This window comes from Phodopus roborovskii, unplaced genomic scaffold (assembly GCF_943737965.1).
Source record: "Phodopus roborovskii unplaced genomic scaffold, PHOROB, whole genome shotgun sequence".
Classification (NCBI taxonomy): Eukaryota; Metazoa; Chordata; class Mammalia; order Rodentia; family Cricetidae; genus Phodopus; species Phodopus roborovskii.
The window spans coordinates 14,002,314-14,016,265 of record NW_026125052.1 but is presented as its reverse complement, the minus strand read 5'-3'; the positions used below and the strand labels follow the sequence as shown (position 1 = coordinate 14,016,265).

Here is a 13,952-nt window from a genome sequence, read left to right as displayed (position 1 = left end):
CAGGGCCCACATAGACCGCAAAGAGCACTGGGAAAGGAGCTTGCCCTAGAGAATCTGAAGCCCAAAGTACTGACACAATGCAGTGTCCATGCCAGTGTCCAGAGTTGAAGAACTGAAGAAGAGAGCGCACCGCTTAGGAATGAATCCTTTCGGAGTCAGAGATTGTGTGCTGTTAGTAGAAGTCCTTCCTTTCTTTGTTTCCAACAAATCTTCCTCCCAAAGGATGGAATAAATCTCTTCATTAGAGGAGTCTGGTTACTTTCCGGCTTTGGGTTCAGCGGCCCATGTTTGGAGGCTGGGGCTGAGCCCAGTAATCTCTCAGGAATCTTATTTGCGTCTTTGTCTCTCGTGTGTTTGAGTTTGCACCTCTGATTGCCTTTCCATGATAACCCATAAGGTTGCTGAACCCCAGTCACCACGCAGCAAGGTTACCCAGATCGTTTATCTAGAACTGGTGAGTAGACAACCATACCTGGATCTTTTTCGGTGTAGCAGTTGAATACACTTCTCCAATGCTCCACCCACTTAAAGTTTTCTTTACCTCCCCCATCTTCAATACTGCCTTCCTTGCCCTACAGCTGAGGACTCAAAAGCCAAGCTCTGATAGTGAGCTGGGCTGGGGTTCCAGGTCAGGCATCCACAGCCAAAATCATGACAAAAGAAGCAGCTGTCCTTGGTCCCGTTTGCAGAAAGACCCACACTCGGGAGTGTGTAGTGGCCTGAATGTAGTGAAGTTCATACTTTCTCTCTCCCTCTCTCTCTCTCTTTCTTCCTTTCTCTTTTTTGTTTATTTTTTCAAGGCAGGGTTTCTCTGTGTAGCTTTAGCTCTCATGGAACTTGCTCTGTAGAGCAGGCTGGCCTCAAACTCAAGAGATCCATCTGCCTCTGCCTCTCAAATACTGGGATTAAAGGCGTGCGCCACACTTCCCGGCACGGTCACGTTTTCTAACCCAAATGAAACGGAATCTTTTCTGCTGGCCCTTTCAATCTGCTGGGTTTGGTTCTCAGTAGGAGAAGTTTTCCGTTGAGGTTCTTTTAAACGCCTACATGCAAACTGAAGTGCACTCAAGCTTTGGTGGGATGTCACTCACAGCTGGGACAGCAGAGGCAGAGAGAGGACACCAGCTCCGGGTCACTCTTCTCTTAAAAAGTGAAAAACCACAAAACCAAAAACAACATTCAAGGAAACAAATTCCATATGAAAACAGGAAAGATCCATCCAGGAAAAGAGAGAGAGAGAGAGAAGAGAAGTCACCTCTTCCCCTACAGGACACAGAAATCATTTCCTAGCTAACCAAGATGCTTAGTGTGGCAAACGTGGCCTGTGTTATTCTGCAGCCGTGCATTGCTGTAGTCAGGAGGTTGCGAACCATGACCTGTGGTGATTAGTGGAACAGTGGCGGCCGTGGCCTTGCCGGTGGTGGTTGGGCCTTGTCTCGCTCTGTTAAGCAAACACAGTTAATCTAGATGAAAGGTAACCTTGACAGAGGTGAAAATTGAAACCGGGTAGAAGGCAGCCCGCAGCTGCCCTTGTACCTTCCCCTGTGGCCGTGGAATCAACACTTCTGATGTGTTTTGGAAGGGATGTCGTTTTTAAAAATATCTTTTTTTTTTTTTTTTCAGATTGTTTGGGGTTTTTACATCCACCCCCAGGGAAAGAAGGGTGTGGAATAGAGTTGTTAAACAGCCACCTAGACTTTTTTCATATGAGTGTATGGGGTCAAATCCAACTCACTGATAATTTAAATTTAGCTCCTTTGTTTGTTTGTTTTTAAATTTTTATTTTGTGTGTATGAATGTTTGGACTGAAGGTATGTTTGTGACCACCTGTGTTCCTGGGGAAGTTAAAAGGGGTCACCAGATCCTCTGGAACTGGTGTTATAGGTAGTTGCGGGCCACCAGGTAGGTGCTGGGGACCAAACCCAGGTCCCCTGCCAGAGCTGTCAGTGCTCCCAGCTGCCCAGCCATCTCTCCATCACTAGCACAGTGTTCTCGCTACACCTGTGCCAGGAACCGACTGTGTAAAATTGGGAAAATGGCTAAAGGCATCTCTGCTTCTACATTTCCTGTTGAAGAAAAAAGAAGGTTGGATTGACTGATGTCTAAATTCTCTTTTGCTCTAAATCCCATTGATACGTTTCTTCGTGGAGAAGTAAAACTTCCAAAGACTAAAGCCTTGGTCTCTGAGAGAATAGGTACTTATACAGCACACTTTATATCAGAAATCTCTTACAACTGCTGGTCTCAGAAGGCAAATGTTTTTAGGGTTTTTTTTTCCCCTTGGGGTGGGGGTCAGGCTGGTCCCTGTGTAAACTGTGTGAACTAAACTGAGGTGACTCACAGATTGCTGCCTGCTTCAGCATCCCGAGGGATGGCAATAAAGTAGATGTGGTCTACTACCACGTCCAGCATGCCTTCTATGTGTCTTATGTTATTCTTCCTAAAAGAATTGTAGAGGGCTTAAGCAAATGAAATGGCAGGTATGAAGGCAGGCACTTGTAATTCTGGCACTGAGGAGACAAAAAGATCCCTGGTGCTTACTGGCTGGCTAGCCAGCCTAGCCTGATCACTGACCCTCAGGCACTTAGTCATCCAACTCACTTGGGCCAGTCCCTCCTCTCAAGTCCAGCCCTACAATTAATTGATGTAGGGTCTTGAGTTTGGTCTTACTTAGATTAGGTCTAGCTGTCTCTTCCCTTAACTGGGTTGAGCCCAGCTCACCCAGGTCCATAGAGCGGTTCCTGGAGTTGGATTTAAAACCTTATTTCTTCTTTGTCTCTTTCAACACTGTTCACCAACATCAACACTTCTGCTGCTTCCAATGCCGGCTGTGCTTCCGAGAGAGAGAGATGAGAGTTTTCCCCACAGTTCACAAGGAAGGAAAGACAAAGCATGGATGGCTTCAACTCAAATAAAAAAAAAAAAAATGGTTTCACTATTCCACTCTCAATCTTAGTGGTCTGCACGGAGACCAGTAGCAACAAAATGGTATTTTCATCTTGAAACCAAAGAGTGTGTCCCATTGCCTTTCTTCTCTTTCTTCTCTTCCTTCCTTCCTTCCTTCCTTTCTTTTTCTTTTTCTTTCTTTCTTTTTTTTTTTTTATTCTGTTTTTTGAGACAGGGTTTCTCTGTATTGTTTTGGATCCTGTCCTGGAACTTGCTCTATAGACCAGGCTGGCCTCAAACTCACAGAGATCCATCTGCCTCTGCCTCGTGAGTGCTGGGACTAAAGGTGTGCACCACCAACGTCCAGCATCCCATTGCCTTTCTAAACGCAGCCACCAAAAAAGACCTGAGACTCTTCCTCCTCTCCAAGGACTAGGGACTGGTTGTTCAAAATGTTTGTTTCCTAGTCTCTTTGGAAAGTAACAGCTAAAACTTCTGACTCTAATCTTCTAGATGACCTAAGACATTACCATCTCTCTCTCTCTCTCTCTCTCTCTCTCTCTCTCTCTATCTCTGTGTGTGTGTGTGTGTGTGTGTATGTGTGTGTGTGTGTGTAACTGTGTTTCTAAATTCAAATAATGAGTGATCACCCTCCTGGCATTCTCTTGCTTTGTATGTATACAGTGTTCCATGAGTTTTCTCTGTAGTCAATCATCAGTTGTGGGCCTCTTTTCTGAGCTGTTTCATGGCTTCAAATACAGTCATTGTTCATTTATTGCACTTATGTCCCCTGCAGAAGACTCGATGAAAGTGAAGGATGAATACAGCGAAAGAGATGAGAGCATTCTGAAGCCGGAGCCCATAGGAAATGCAGACGAGAGTGAAATTCCTTACAGCTATGCAAGAGAATATAATGAATATGAAAGCATTAAGCTGGAGAGACACGTTCCGTACGACAGCGGCAGGCCGACCGGTGGGAAGATGAACTGTGATGTGTGCGGGTTATCCTGTATCAGCTTCAATGTCTTGATGGTTCACAAGCGAAGCCACACTGGTAAATAGTCTCCTCTCTCAAAACTGTCTGTGTGGAGTCGTGTGAGGGATGAAGCGGCGGGATTTGGGTCTTTCTTTGGATTCCTCCATTGCTTTCTGCTGTAATTTTAATGTCTCCCTCCCTCTTTGCATTGCCATTTTACCCCGTGACTCTTGTTTCTGCCTCCCTATGCATTTGGCAAACACATTGCAAATACTATGAATAAAAAAAAGAAATCGGGAGGCAGAGGCAGGCAGATCTGTGAGTTCAAGGCCAGCCTGGTCTACATATGAGTTCCAGGGCAGCCAGAGCTGTATAGTGAGAACTGGGGGGTGGGGGGGGGACTGGCCAATGAAAACAGCTATCAAGTTTAGCCAAAAAAAATATATTTTTTTTCAACTGTAAGCACGAGTTGGAGAATTGACATGGCGCATTCCTGAAAGTAGGTCCCCTAACAGATTTGGTGGATAAAAGGGTGCAGGCTTTATTGTTGGTTTTAAATATATCTTCCTACGATAAACAAGGAGTCCACAGGAAGGCCTACGAACAAGCCATAGACTTGACTTCATCTGATCAGGGACTCTGAAGTGAGGGACTGGTACCTTGACACCTTACATCTTGCATCTGAGTGTGCCTCAATGGCTCAGTCCTGTCACTCAGGAGAGTGAAACAGACCATTCTGAGTTCCATGCCATGCTTGGCTACAGAGGAAAACCCTGTCAAGAAGAAAAAAAAGAGTAAAACCACCAAACAAAACAAAAGACCTTAATCCCAGCACCAGCACTCAGGAGGCAGAGGCAGGGGGATCTCTGTGAGTCTGAGGTCAACCTGGTCTACACAGTGAGTTCCAGGCCGGGCTATGTAGTGAGGCCCTCATCTCAGAAGTACAAGAAGGCTTTCATCTCTGAGTCCTTCCTCAAATGCAACTGCATTCAGATGCCAAGAAAGAGAGAAACCTCCAGACAGCTCCTGAGGCTGCTCATAGCCCTTGGCAGTGACTCAGAGCAAGATAACTAGAATTATTGAGTGGGAGTGTTCATTCTTCAAGGAAGAAGATCCCACAAGTCTCTTCACCTCAGAATGTAGCTCCCAAGTGATCTCTCACTGGGGGTGGAACCGCCCAGGAGGTGGGCTTTTGCCGTAGACATCTAGTCTTTGCTCATGCTTTCCCACTCACTTTGTGATCAGAGCTCTCCTTCTTCATCCTCTCTGAAGGTGAACGCCCGTTCCAGTGTAATCAGTGCGGGGCATCTTTTACTCAGAAAGGTAACCTCCTCCGCCACATTAAGCTGCACACAGGGGAAAAACCTTTCAAGTGCCACCTCTGCAACTACGCATGTCAAAGGAGAGATGCGCTCACGGGACACCTGAGGACGCATTCTGGTAAGTGAGGGACACAAGCATTGCACATCTAGTGACTGTGAAAACAAGAAAGAGTTAAATGTGGTGGCTTCAATCTGTCACGCGCCCTCTGAAGGTTTTCATCAACAGAGACCTCTAGGGCTAACCGCACTTCCATTAAGACATTAATTGCTCTCCGTCTGCCTCAGTGGAAACCGTCTCCAGCATCCTTGTGTCTGGAGAACAACAGACAAATTACAATGCCTTCATAGTTTTTATGAGAAAAATTGTGGCCGTCAGTATTTTTATGGTAAACCTTATAAAAAGTCTATTTCTTTAATAAGCACACGTCCATTTTCCAGTCTTCCATTCAGAAAAACTACAAAAGCAAACTATGTGCAGCTTGTAAATTATTAAAAAGTGTAAAGCAGGGGTCTGAAGAGGCGGCTCAGTGGTTGAGAGCACAGATTGCTCTTCTAGGGTATCAGGGTTTCACGCTTGGCAACCACAGAATCTAACTTCAACTCTATCTCCAGGGGGTCCCATACTTCTGGTTACCACAAGCTCTTATACTCACATATACATACCCACGCATCAGATGTCACATAATTTAAAATAATAATAAAATGTAAATCAGGCATAAGTTATTATTTCAGGTTCCTTTTGGTTGTTCTGGGATACATTTCTTATTCTTTTTGATTGTTTGCTTGGTTTTGTGATTGTTTCGTGTTTTGAGACAGGGGTCCTACTTTTTAGTCCTGGTTAAACTGGATTAACTATGTATACCAGGCTAGCCTCAAAGTTGTAGCCATCTTCCTGCCTTTATCTTCTGTGTGCTATACTCGTGGGCATGCACCGCCTTACCCAGCTTCTGGATAAATTTCCTAACCCCAACTTTCCCCTTCCTCAACCCACTTTTTTTTTTAAGCTCAAAGAGCAACAACAAGAATTCTTAAAAAGCCACATGCTGCCTCCAACTTTTCAATCCTTATTTTGAACAAGCAAGGTGACACTTTTTTTTTTTTTTTAACATTTAGAATTTCCCTTTTAGAAAGATAAGGCGGTCTTAATTTCAAAATTAAGACCTCGTGTTCTTGATGTTATCTGGCAATTTTTTTAATTTAAAAAGAGAGAAAGAGAGTTTGTTTTTATGGCAGTCCACATTACTGCTTTGACTAAACCCCAATCTCAAAACTGCTCACAGTTCAGAGTAAGATTAAACAAGCTGACCTCAGCGAAACCCATGACAGATCACATGTGGAAAGGAGGGTTTTTCTTCCTTCTCCTTCTCTTTAACTCATTTGTCAATGTAACATATTAAGGATGGGTTTGATGGAAAGAAAGAAGATTTCTCTCCTGTTGCTCTTTTTCAAGCTCAGTACAGATAAGTCCCTTGAGACATGTTCCAGAGTACCCAAGTTATAAGGAAACATAACATTTTTAGCCATTGCAAAGCAGTGTTTTATTTTGGTTTGGGATTTTGTAAGGCTCTTTTGAGGATGCGTTTATTCCCAAAGCAAGAGGAATTGGAAGATAAAACATCTCATGATGGAACCAGATGACTGACACAAAGCACCACAGAAAGAAAAAGGGGAAAAACATATTTCAGTCTAAAATGCTGACAACTTTTTAGGTTGAGTTTTATCAACAGATATGTGCAAACTTATGAGGAAACTTTGGGTTTGTTTTAGAAAATTAGTTGAAGTCATTTTTGCAATTTGTTCCTTTTGTTTGTTTGCTTGCTTACTTGTTTTTCCAGACAAGGTCTCGCTATGTGCCTTGGATGTCCTGGAACTAACTATGTAGACCCAGGCTGGTCTCAAACTCATAGAAACTCACCTGCCTCTGACTCCAGGGTGCTGTTATTAAATGCATATGCAACTATACCTAACTGCTGGAATTTATTCTTAATTCTATTGTTAAAAATGTTCTTTGTTGGGGCTGGAGAACTGACTCAGCAGTTTCTTAACTTGAGAGCACAGGCTGCTCTTCCAGAGAACCTGGATTCAGTTCCCAGTGTCCACATGGCAGCTCACAACTGTCTGTAACTCCAGTTGCAGAGGATCTGATACCTTCACACCAATGCACATAAAATAAAATTAAATAAATTTTTTTTAAAAAAAAATCTTTGTTAATCAGCCCTGTCTTTGGCCATACTTGTTAAAAGCCATTTGTCAGGAATGGCTCACACAATCCAAACATCTTGCCCAATTCTAATGACCACAGACTACCTTATTTCAAATTTACAGTTAGATGGACATCACAAAATAGGAAGAATGCCTTCTCATTCAATCAATTTTATGTGAATGAGAGTTTTCTCTGCATACATGTACCCAAGGAGGTCAGAGAAGTTCATCAGATCCCCTGGAACTAGAGTTAGTATGGATGGTGGTAAGCTGCCACATGGGTGCTGGGAACCAAACTCAGATCCTCTGAAAGAGCAGAGTGCTCTAACCATAGGGCAAGCTCTCCAGCCCAGTAGGTAAGTGATCTCCACTGCTGAACCATTGTTCCAGGTCCCAAATAATTTGCTTTGTTTTGGTTTTGAGATAGGGTACCTCTATGTACACCAGGCTGGCCTCACTCACAACTCCTGTCTGTGCTGGGATTAAAGGTGTGTGCCACCACACCTGGCCCTGATATCACACTACCCTCCTTGAATAAAGTACCCTGGTCTCTCTCTCTCTCTCTCTCTCCCCTTTATTTTTAACTCCAGACCCCATGGGACTGGAGTTAGAGGCAGTGTGAACGACCCCATCTGGGTGCTGGGAACCAAAGCTCAGTCCTCATGAAAAACAGCCAGTACTCTTAACTGCTGAGCCATCTCTCCAGCCCTGGGACCTGCTTTTGTTAATGGAAAAGAAACAAGGTTTAGCCAGGAGCCAAGCACTAAGTCAAACAGCAATTGCACGCTGCAGACCCTTCCCTCTGTGCTAGGAGTCCATCCTTTTCAATATTCTGGTGTAATAGTCCCATCCCAGACTGTAGCCCTGTTGCAGCTTACCAGACTTGACATTGACAGAGACTTGGAGGTGTGGGTCTGGCTGGGCCAGCAGGCTCATTCCTAGAGACTAGTCTCCTCAGTCAGGGTCTTGGTGTGTGGAGTCCCTGAGTGCTCTGTGTTTTCCTTCTAGTGGAGAAACCCTACAAGTGTGAATTCTGCGGAAGGAGCTACAAGCAGAGAAGTTCCCTGGAAGAGCACAAAGAGCGATGCCGCACGTTTCTTCAGAATTCCGACCTGGGGGATGCCAGTAAGTTCCACAGGGCTTGCCCCCCCACAACTTGTCAGTGAGCATTTACCTTCCTAGGAGGTGGAGACAGATTATAGACAGAATGAATAAGCAAAGAGAGATACTGTTGTGGAGAAAAGTAGAGCAGGAAGTGAGGGCTAAGGGTGAACCAGAGACGGTGTCAACCAGGTAATGCCCTGAAGGTCTTGAAGGCAGGGCAGCCAGCCCCACAGATCCCTAGGGGTCGGTATGTGCACAGGTCTTGATGCTCCCATAAGAAGAAATGTAAATATAGCCCTGTGTGCCTGGAACAGAGTGAGCAATGGGACATGAAGCCAGAGGGGAAGGGGAAACCACATCTTATCAGGCTTGTAGGCCATTGTAAAGACCTTTGAGTGAAACTGAAAATCTTTGAGCACAGAGAGGTGACATCATCGGACTTCTCATTTGAAAGTCATCACCCTGCTTTGTTCCTGAGAGTAGACTGTTTTGAGGACAAGGCCAGACAGATCTTGGGAAATCCAGTTGGGAATCTGTGGCAAGAATTCAAGCCAAAGGGAACTGTATCTTGGCAGTGAGGGGAGTTACGGCATATGATTCTGTAAACTCGTTTCAAAGGTAGAGCCAACGGGTTTCCTAACTGTGATGGAATGGCAATATCGGAGGGCGGTGCAGACTGGGTGGAGTGGGTAGGAAGAATCAGTTAAAACATGGAAGGATTTTCTTTGCACAGGGCCCAGAAGGATGTCCTTGTCCACACACGTGACTTACTGTGGTGTTTGTACTTGGCCATGACGGATTTCCTATTTCCCCCAGGGATTTGAATGGTGTGCCTTCTGGCCACAGAATGAAATACTATGTGTGTCCTCCTCCATATCCAGTGTGGTTTTGTTTATTCTAGTCTTTAATCGAGTCAGCCTAAAGCTTGGTTCTTTGGCTGGTTATTGGTTGCGAGAGCCAAGCGCTTATTTAGAATGGGAAGCAGTGCTTGTGGGCATTGGTGGTTGACAGCTGTAACTGCTGAGTACAGAGTGTGACAGAGCAATGTGAGCATCATGGGAAGCAGAGTGGAAATCCTGAGTGTTCCTATGGGGTGGAAGCGAGCTTGGGCTTCCAATTAAGCCTGTTTCCTGGTTGGTTCAGGGGCTGACCAACTGAAGCCTCTGGGTCTTTGCTTGCTTTTGCCTTTCTTCCGGATGGTATCTTGAGTTTTATCAAGGACTCTCATTCCTCCTCATTTCTAAGGAGTGCTGCTTGTTACCTTAAGAAAAACAATGAAAGCTTGGTGTTTGCCACCTTAAGTGGCATGATTAGTAGTGAGTTAGTGTTTGCCCATAAAAGAAACAGCTAATTCTACCTTCTCACTTTAGAGGTGGGAAAACAAAGACATGTCAAAATCCAGTGGCTCCCTTAAAAATCCCCAGAGCTTTAGTGTGCTTGTTTGGTTTGGTTTGTGTGTGCAAGCAGGCACACGAGTGCATATGTGCACACATGCATATGTTTGGCAGTGTTTCTTCCTTTTAAAGTATAAGTTAAGATCAATCTGTAGCAGTCTATAGTAGTCAGGCATGGTGGCACTTCCTTCAGACTCAGCATTGGGAGGCAGAGGCAGGCGGATCGCTAAGTTTGAGGCCAGCCTGGTCTACAGAGAGAGTTCCAGGACAGCCAAAACTATGTAGAGAGACTTGTTCTCCAAAAAACAACAACAAAGAATAGATTAATAAATAAATAAAGCTGTACAGACATCTTCATTATCTAATTCCAGGACATTTCACCACTCCCAAGAGAGACCTCCTGCCTACTAACAGTCATTTCCCCCACCCCCTCCCATGACGGGCAACAACTCACCTACTTTTGGTCTCTATTGATTTCCCTATTAGATGATATTTCACATAAGTGCAGTCACATCGTGTGAAGCCTTTTTAGTCTTACTTCTAATAAACATAATGATTTTGGTTACACCTATGCCGAAACATGTATTAGTGCTTCATTCTGTTTTGTAGCTGAGTCCATTGTATGAATTTACCATATTGTGCTTTTCTAGTCATAGTTAATAGAGGGGGATTTATTTTTCTTTTGGGAAATAATAAGCTATATTTTTAGTGATCATATATTATCTGGACAGCAAAATAAATATAGCAACATATACTGAATAGACGTGTGTGTGTGTGTGTGTGTGTGTGTGTGTGTGTGTGTGTGTCTTGATTTCCCTAGAAATGGAAGAGGGAATTGGCAAGTTCTATCCCATATACAATGTTGAGATGATTATTTTTTAAGTAACTTTTACTTCATATCTCCATGCCATTTTAGCAATTTAATTTAAAAAGTTACCAAAAGAAGTATTTAGGCTATTCAGAAGTACTTCGGCTATTCAGGGTGATGGGGCAGGAGGTGCGGAGCTGCTGACTGAGCTAATTTGCATCCATAGGGCTGTTTGCTGGATGCGTGCAACATATTTTAAGTATCAGCAAAAAGTCAAGAGTTAACTAAGTCAAGTCAGCAAGTTCTGACTGATTGGTTTGTCTTTTCTTTTTCTTCCTTCCTTCCTTCCTTCCTTTCTTTCTTTCTTTCTTTTTTTTTTTTTTTTTTTTTTCTTTCTTTCTTTCTTTTTTTCCTGTGTGCACCACCATGCCTGGCTTTGATTTAAAAAAAAAAAAAAAAAAAAAAACAAGTATGCCATAGCAATGGTTTTAGGTTACAAAATGGGTAAAGTCACAGCTTAATGGAGTATAAATACCTCATACCTATACTATATGTCTAGGTCTCTTAGGTTTTAAATAGTGCCTATACATTTTTCCAATATCCAAATGTAAAGACTTTTTGATCTAACACAAGCCCATCCTACCCTGACACCATTCCTCCTATGGTTTTCATTTCTATTTCCTTCCTGTAACTAGGAGTCCAGTATAGATACAGTGTTCTATTCCAACCCTGACCAATGCAGTAATCCCCCCCGAAAAAAAAAATCTTGTACTTCTGATCTCTGCCTCCACTTCTCTCTGTCCTGGGATTACAAGAATGTGTCACCATGCCCAGTTTGATGTGGCACTGGGAACAGAACCCAGAACTTTATGCAGAGTAGGCATTCAGGCAGTTAAACTTACCCCCAGCCCCAGGGTGGTAATCCTAAACCTTTATTTCTTCTGTTACTTCTAAAATACTATTTTAGGGTTTCCTTGCATGGCACACTCATGCAGCAAGATCATGTTTAAATCAAAGTGCAGCTGAGTATAGCAACAGGAGACAGGCAGGAGGAGTCTGAGTTAGAGGGTAGGATAGCAAGACCTTATCTCAAAAATAAGAAAAGTAAGTAAGTTAAGTTGTAGTGTAATGTGAGAGCCAAGCCAGGGACAGAGCTGTCTATCCTGGAAAGCAGGCCTCCCTGGAAGGGGACCGATGAAAAGGCCTGGGAGTAAAGACCAGCCTCCCAAAAAATGCCACTGCAAAGTGACAGGACTTCTGTCTTGCTGGTCCTTTCTTTTATTCAGACATTGCTGGTTGGATTCTGTATGTGCCATGACCTGTTTGCAAAGACGAGTAAAAGCTAAACCCCTACTCCCCGAAGAATGCACAGTGCTTTGAGTCACTAGTCTAATAATGGAGACACATGAGTCAGTGTAAGTTTAGCCCAAGTCTTTACAGCAGGTGCCATGAGTGACATCGTCACAGTATTCCTGCTGCCTGGTGGAGTACAGATGGCCAGAAGGAACAACAGACCATCACAGACTTCATCTCCTTGATCTTTATAATGTTCATGTGGCCTCGTTTCATACCAATTATACTTGTAGCCAAACTTTTTGTGAATAGTCATAAGTTCTAGAAATAATGTTTGCATTGCTGAGGCTCAGACCCAGGGTCTTGCCCATTCTAGACAAGCACACTATTGCTGATAATAACATTTATGAAGTGAGTGACTAAAACCCAGCACTTGGAAGGCAAAAACAGGAGGATCTCTGTAAATTCAAAGCCAACTTGGTCTACAATGTAACTGCTACATAGACAGTTCCAGAACTGCTTAGAGAGACCTTGCCAAAAAGAAAAAGCCTTAAGTGAATAACTGATCATATTTATTTGTGAGTCTAGGAGTTTTTTTTTTTTCTTCTTCTTCTTCTTCTTATTCTTTTTCTTTGCTTCAGTTGAGCTAATAAAAGCACAAGGGCTTCAGGAGGAAATTAGATTTTTACCAATGTAGCACACTTTCTTCTCAAAGTTAAAAAAAAACAAAAACAAAAAACAAGTATGTATTCCTAACAGTCTTCATTTTACGTGCTCCACAGGGCAACAGTCTCATGTAACTCTTTTGTTTGAACCTGCCTTGTCTTTGATAGCAATCTGTTGTTAGACAATCTTGTTGCACAATGACTCCGCTTTGTTCCTGTCTCCATTAGCTGCTGACCACACCATAGAAGAGGCCGGATGCAATGGCTGCTTTAAGCTCCATTTAACACTTCGAGCCCTAATGAAGGATTTTGTAAAAACAAAAGCAAAACACAATCATACAGTCAAAGCTACAATTACTTTGAGATTTAAAAGTGCATCATGGAGGCACTTAACAGTTAAGAATTGTGCAGGGATTAAAGGCAATAGATTATTTTTTATAAGTGTGGCTTTCAATGACGTTTTATTTTTTTCAGTATGTCTCTAAAATCTGTTGCTAATGAAAATTGACACAACCTACTACATAGTAGACAAATAACATACAGGGAAATTGATCCAGGACTGCAGCCCTGCCTGTGCCCACTCAGGCATCAAATGTGCCAATGTCCAGCATCCCAGATCTCCCACCCCCACCCTGGCAACATTAAACTGCCAAGTACCACCTAGGAACGGATTTCCTATTGCATCATTTAAGCTCATTATCTTCTTCCTTTGCCATCTTGCCAAACTCGTTTGCTTCCACTCACTTTTCTGAGACTCCATATATTGAGAAAACAAGTCTAGACTGAGTGAAGAGACAGTCCTAAAGGTGGAGGGAAGACCCAAAGACAGAAGGCCTTCCTTCTCTTTTGTCTTTTCAGTATGCTCTCTGAACAGTCTCCAAACCTGGCTAACTGACAGCTGATTTGGTGTTTAAAAGGTGACCATTCAGTGGTTTTGTTCATCAGCTGTCTGACAATTCAGAGGTAAAAAGACACAAAGTCTAGGAAAGAAAATAAAAGTGTTCCCTATTTTGTTGCCAATCAGCCTTTGTCCACTCAGCAGTTGGAAGGCAGTTAAGGCTGTGAAGGTGAACTCAGTCCCTGGGGTGTGTTCCCATGGTTGGGAGAGTCTGGATCTGAGAGTCAGCTTTCTGAATAACAGATCTGAGAAGGGGGCAGTGAATGAGAGGCCTCTTGATTTCTTGCAGGAGGCATTTCCCCCTAAACAGAGCTATGGAAGTGTGAAGGCCTTCACTTGTGCCTCAGATCATCTTCCCACCCATGAACACTCCAGAATGTTGTTTTCTTAAATGTCAGCCATTT

The 13,952-nt window shown here is 43.4% G+C and overlaps 1 protein-coding gene across 1 annotated transcript in view; it reads left to right on the top strand.

The window, feature by feature from the left end:
• The window catches only part of Ikzf3 (IKAROS family zinc finger 3), an 86,839-nt gene that overhangs the window by 55,554 nt on the left and 17,333 nt on the right, over nucleotides 1-13,952 (top strand). Inside the window, exons 4-6 of the mRNA XM_051175831.1 lie at nucleotides 3,683-3,940; nucleotides 5,135-5,302; nucleotides 8,395-8,511. Coding sequence (XP_051031788.1) covers nucleotides 3,683-3,940; nucleotides 5,135-5,302; nucleotides 8,395-8,511 — 543 coding nt within the window. The remainder of the gene's footprint in view (nucleotides 1-3,682; nucleotides 3,941-5,134; nucleotides 5,303-8,394; nucleotides 8,512-13,952) is intronic.